At 46.9% G+C, this 6,237-nt stretch overlaps 1 protein-coding gene across 1 annotated transcript in view; it reads right to left on the bottom strand.

Annotated features, from left to right (window-relative positions):
• Nucleotides 1–1,980, bottom strand: part of fzd3b (frizzled class receptor 3b) — a gene marked incomplete at its 3' end in the record, with an annotated part of 35,909 nt that extends 33,929 nt beyond the window's left edge. Inside the window, exon 1 of the mRNA XM_080849890.1 lies at nt 1,837–1,980. Coding sequence (XP_080706016.1) covers nt 1,837–1,977 — 141 coding nt within the window. The 5' untranslated portion in view covers nt 1,978–1,980. The remainder of the gene's footprint in view (nt 1–1,836) is intronic.
• Nucleotides 1,981–6,237: the final 4,257 nt, after the last annotated feature.

Below are 6,237 nucleotides of genomic sequence, written 5' to 3'. Positions count from 1 at the left end.
TGAGAGTGGATGGTTAGAGAAGCGACATACGCCTGACTCAGATGGCAGCTCAATCTGGGACAAGCCCAGCCCGGATATGGCCCTGATATGGACCAGGTCAGGCCCTGATGTGGCCCTGATGTGCCCCTGATGTGGCCCTGATATGGACCAGGTCCATCCAGACTCAGATAGGATGTGGGTTGTACTGTGTTAAACAGGTTACAACATGTGTTAGAGCATCCATTACCATTACGACTGGATAATAAGCCCTAGCCCATGGCTGGTTTGCCTGTGTGTGTGTGTGTGTGTGTGTGTGTGTGTGTGTGTGTGTGTTCTCCATGGCTGGTTTGTTCCCGAGTCAGAGCCTCTCTAAGTAACCTCCAGGTCTGGCCAATCACCACGCAGAGGACACATGACCCCGGAACAGATCTTAACGGTGCGGATCCATTCAAGCGATCTGGGCGACGCGATCTGGGCGACCCCATGCATTTCAACGGGAGCCAGCTCCATTGTGACGTAGACCAGCGATCTGAGCGACGCGACTGATGAAAATTCGAACATGCTCAAACTTTGAGATTTTTCTCGTCTTTGACGGTTTGAAAAATCACTAGTCCAGTCTATTTCCACACGCTACACCACGCCCACTCAAAGCGATGGAATTTGATCGCGTCGCTCAGATCGCTTGAATGGATCTGCACCGTAAGAGTGTATGCCGCAGGTCGGCCCTATTGAGCCTAAACACCAAACTGCTTTGCAATTGGAGAGGCACGTAAAATGCCAACTAATGGAATTTCACTGCAATTTTTTAGAATTTCCACAGCGAATTCAGTTACTCTTGGCCTCGAAATTCACGAGAAAAACCCTGGCAAGATCCTGGTGGAATCCCAATCCCACAACACACCTGAAACCCCCTACCCTCCCTCAAAAATCACCGCCATTTTCGAAGATTTCTCGCATCAACAATGTCCTGGAATTCTTATTCTCAATTCACACTTAAACTGCTGCTAGCCCTTCTACTGTACTGTAACTGTTGAATGTTAATGTTATATGTTATATTGTTATAATATATGTTGTTCTTTAAATTGTTGTATGTTACATTTTATATGTTTTATTGTCATAGTGTTTATAGAGTTTAATGTTATTTTGTTGGTATATGTTATATGTATGACGTCTACTGCGTAGATGAATGATGCTGCGAAGTCATAAGAATTTTGCTGTGCTGAAGCAATTTGGTACATGCAATAATAAACACTTTGACTTTGACTGGAAGGCCTGCCGCCGAGTCGACGCATTCAGCCCTGTGGGGGGACACCCAGCAAAGGAACCGCCACCAGAACCCGCCAAGACCAGAAGCAGCCAGAGTCTTCAAACGGATCCGGCCATCAACTGGTTTCACACCAGGGCCAGAGATAGCTAGTCTAAGGGCATCCATCCATCCTTGTTTGTCAAAAACCACACACACACACACACACACACACACACACACACACACACACAGACACACAGACACACACACACACACACACACACACACACACACACACACACACACACACACACACACACACACCAGAGCAGACGAAAGAGCACAGAAGCATGTCTGTGTATGGTCCCAAACTGTGTGGCTGTGGCAGGTTTGTGCTGACATAGAGTCAGTCACCCTCTTGGGAGATAGTGAACGTACCACTGCTACTGTTACTACCACACACTCATACACGTCTCCCACCACAGAGACGGGCACAGAAACAGGGTGAAGAGGCGGGCACAGAAACATGGTGAAGAGGCGGGCACAGAAACAGGGTGAAGAGGCGGGCACAGAAACAGGGTGAAGAGAGAGAGAGAGACATCTCCGCTTACCTCCATGGCGAGGGCTGCGGTCTGCTGGTCGTAGTGGTTGAGCAGGTTGGGCATGAAGGTGGTGTTGTATGCCAGGCCCTGGCACATGCGCAGGCCGATGGGCTCGCAGGTGAAGGAGCTGTGGCTCTGGGCAGAGTCCATGTGGATGGCGCCGCAGCCCGAGCCCATCAGCAGGAGGCCGAGCGCCAACGCCCAGAGCAGACGTGGTGGCGGCGGTGCCAACGCGGGCAAGGGCACCCCATCACGGCTGGTGCCACGTCCCCATGCAGAGCTGTTGGGCAACCCTCGCCAGGAAGGCATCTCTGGATCACAGCCGGGTAACGAGCGCAGAGAGAGGGGGGCTGCTGCCGGAGTGCAGAGAGAGGGAGGGGTGGTGGTGGTGGTGGTGACAGGGGGGGTTGTGGGGGTTAATCCTCTCGAAACCCAGCGCCACCACGCCCGCGGGGCAGGGAGCTCAGATGCTCAGGGGTGGGATGACACGAGGCTTCCTGCCCCCTCTGGGGACGACCCTCCCGCCAACTCATGGGGTCTTCAGGGAGTCTCCCCGACGGGACAGAAAGCTGGCTGTCTCGCTCTCCCTCTCCCTCTGTTCCTGGCTGGCAAGCAACCTCGTCTCTTCTGGGTCAGTGCCCACGAACAGGGCTTTGATCAGCTGCCCAAACCAGCCGACGGCCTCTCCTCACCTTCACGCAACGCCTCCTCTGTCAGGACCGCTAAAGCCCTCTCACGCGCTGACCGGTCTGACAAGTGTAGCTGCAGCAGCACAGGTGCATTCGTCCAATCCTGGGAATATACCAGATTAAAACATTAGTCAAATCACTTACCCTGCCATTCAAATGTGTTTGCATAGTACCAAGTTTAGCACAGCTACAGAGCGCTATGGACTTTATATCCGTTTATCCAAAGCTACGCCACAGCACAGCACAGCACAACACAACACAGGTAGAGTGGACGTCCCCATGGGAATGTAGCCTATGACCTTGGTGTTGTTAGCACCTTGCCCTACAGCTTGAGCTTCAGGAGAAGTAGCACACACACATCATCAATAGCTACTTGGTGTTTAATAATAAATGCGCGTTAATGTATTGTGGTTCTGTTCTACACCGGTAAGAGGTTGGTAAGACTGGTGGATATTCGGAGCCCTGTGTGTATGTACCCTTAACTTCTTTCGCAGTTCGTGAGTTCAGCATTTAAAGCACCTGGGTAAATAGAACCGCAAAACAAAATAGGCAAGCAAGACGTGAGAGAGGTAGGCTATGTCTGAGTAGTTTTAATGAGCAATCACTACGCCTAGTCGCCTACCTTCTAATATCTTCTCGGGACATTTAACAGCAGACATCAAACCTACGGGGAAACATGAAGCGATAATAATCCGATTCCGAAGGTTCTCACTTTGTTTTCCATTCGCTATATTTGCCACTGTCACGCCTGACAGCCCAGGTTGTCACACCGCATAAAACGCCGCGGATAGGCTAGCCTACTACAATTCTCTCCGACATCGAACACGCCCTTCACACCATTTCAGCTTTTTAAAAGGTGCTCTTTTGTCTAATACATTTTAGGAGTTTTCAATCAAATAACCCCACGCAGAGCAAACCCATCCCCCTCGCCCACACGTTAGTGTTAGCTTGATGGACCATCTAACGTGCACCCGGAATGTCTCGCACGGCTCCTGCAGCACAGCACAACACAGCAACACACTCGCAGCAAATTGACTGTAATGTAACCCATGTACTCGCCTCCTCCGAGACGTCGTGGCTGTGGAACACTACTTAGCATACAACGGAGATTACGCCGCATTATCAAAGATAGAGGAGATTTAAAAATGATGCTACTATTTATCTTATAAAAATTGAAAGTAGACATTAGTATTATAATCACTTTAGGGATTCATTTTAGCTTTAACAAAAATAAACTGCTTATTAGTATGTTGCCATGAACCTGGCTGATGTAGCGTTGGTGAAACTAGCAATATTTCAATTTCCACGAGTGACACCAGCGACTTCACGACTGAACGTTGACCTAAAGAGTGCCTTAAGGCAACAAACTTAATTGACTTCATAAAACCAAATTTGATATTTTTAATTTGAGGAAGTATGTGTAGGCCAATGTCAAATGCACACGCCATACAGTAGCTCAAACTATCTTTGAAATATATATAGAGAGAAGGAAACTTCACCTTTTACTAGCCGGTGTGATTGCAGACGTGCCTCGCTGTGCTTGTGTTTGCCGCTGTTGCTCTGACAATACGCCGAGTCTTCCTGTCTGTCTCTCTTCGGCAAGTCCCGTTTATTTATCCTGAGCGGTTATGTTCACATAGTGCAGATCCGCTGGCCACCGCATGCCTTCTCAATGCATTAAAGGCATTAAACCAACTCCGCACGTTGCTTGAAGCCCAGACGGAAAGCCAAACACACACATACACACACCCGAGCCAGGCAGAGGCGCACATGAACAGGCGAGTGGACTGGCAGAGTCGCTTTGCATATTCCAACCGACACCCCCTCCCGTCCTGATACGCCCCACCTTCAGCCCACGGCGCATGTCCGCGGTAGGCTAGGATGCGCACCGCAATTTGTGTGTTACATTCACTGATCTCAAAATAAAGACTTAATAAATAAATAAATTCTTTATTTTGAGATCAGTGGTTACATTCAATATCTGAAATAAAAAATGAACGTGTACCTGCTGCCAGGGGATTTGGACGGCCTGGTTTTCCTGGAACTCAAAGATAACATTTAAGCACAATTTTGGCTTCTTGGCTAAACCCGTATGTAAAAAGTAAACATAAATATAAAAGGCCGATTCAATGCCAAATGGCAACGCACTTCAGAAAAACGCATATATTTAAAAATGTTGAACAAACCTGGTCGTGTTTGCTTGTGTTGTTGAAAATAAAATTAACTATTACTATAAAGGATTCATCTGGCACTTCCTCTGAAAATGCCCTTTCAGTACATCTTTAGTTCCACTCAACCTTTATTACTGAACATGTATAATCCTTCCTATTCTATTTGTATAATCCTTCCTATTCTATTCCTAGACATGGGTTAGGTTCTAAGTCTAACCAAACTGACAGAGACCTATATATCATCAGAAAGGATTTCACGAACATGTGAAGCATGCTCCACCCTTCAGACAAGGAATGAGAATAACTGTATGTTTGCAGGTGGCCACCAATGCAGTACCATGCCCGTACAGTTACACAAACACAGACAGACGTATAGAATTCATAAAACAGAAGCAGAGATTAGAAGCCATTATAAATCCAGACTAGAAGGATGGGCAGACAATGGACCAGGACTAATGAAGTGAATCAGGTCAGCGTGACAATGCCTGTGGAAAGAATAGGGCCGGAACCAGAGTGGAACGGACCAGACAGCACACTAAACTTGTCTTAATACACACCAGGCTAGTCTTTACCAGACAACACACTAAACTCATCTTATTACACACCAGACTAGTCTTTACCAGACAGCACACTAAACTCGTCTTATTCCACCAGGCTAGTCTTTACCAGACAGCACACTAGACTTGTCTTATTCCACACCAGACTAGTCTTTACTAGACAGCACACTAAACTAGTCTTATTACACACCAGATAGTCTTTACCAGATAACACACTAAACTCGTGTTATTCCACACCAGACTTATCTTTACCAGACAACACACTAAACTCGTCTTATTTCATACCAGACTAGTCTTTACCAGACAACACACTAAACTCGTCTTATTCCACCAGGCTAGTCTTTACCAGACAACACACTAAACTCGTCTTATTCCACCAGGCTAGTCTTTACCAGACAACACACTAAACTCGTCTTATTACACACCAGACTAGTCTTTACCAGACAACACACTAAACCCGTCTTATTCCACCAAGCTAGTCTTTACCAGACAACACATTAAACTCATCTTATTACACACCAGGCTAGTCTTTAGCAGACAACACACTAAACTCGTCTTATTCCACCAAGCTAGTCTTTACCAGACAACACACTAAACTCGTCTTATTCCACCAAGCTAGTCTTTACCAGACAACACACTAAACTCGTCTTATTCAACACCAGGCTAGTCTTTACATCAGCAGTGGCGTGCTTGGCATAGTTATGGACCAGTAACGGTAGAGTCTGCAGTGAGTTATCTTGATCACATCATAGGCAAGACCAGAGACAGTCAAAATAATTCAGACGATGTGGGGTTGAAATAACGCCAGGAAGTTGTAGCCTTTCCCAAAGGCAGTCGCCTGTGCCATGCATTGAAATTTGTGCAAGATAAGTTACCATCACAAGATAAGTTACCAACACAAGATAAGTAACCAACACAAAAACATCAACATGACACCATCAATTCATTTCTGAAGTGTTTCTACCATACAGTAGATAAAGTATTCCTTTAAAG

Source organism: Sprattus sprattus (assembly GCF_963457725.1).
Source record: "Sprattus sprattus genome assembly, chromosome: 13".
In the NCBI taxonomy this organism is placed as follows: Eukaryota; Metazoa; Chordata; class Actinopteri; order Clupeiformes; family Clupeidae; genus Sprattus; species Sprattus sprattus.
The sequence above is the reverse complement of the archived record's forward strand: the minus strand, read 5'-3'. Positions and strand labels throughout refer to the sequence as shown.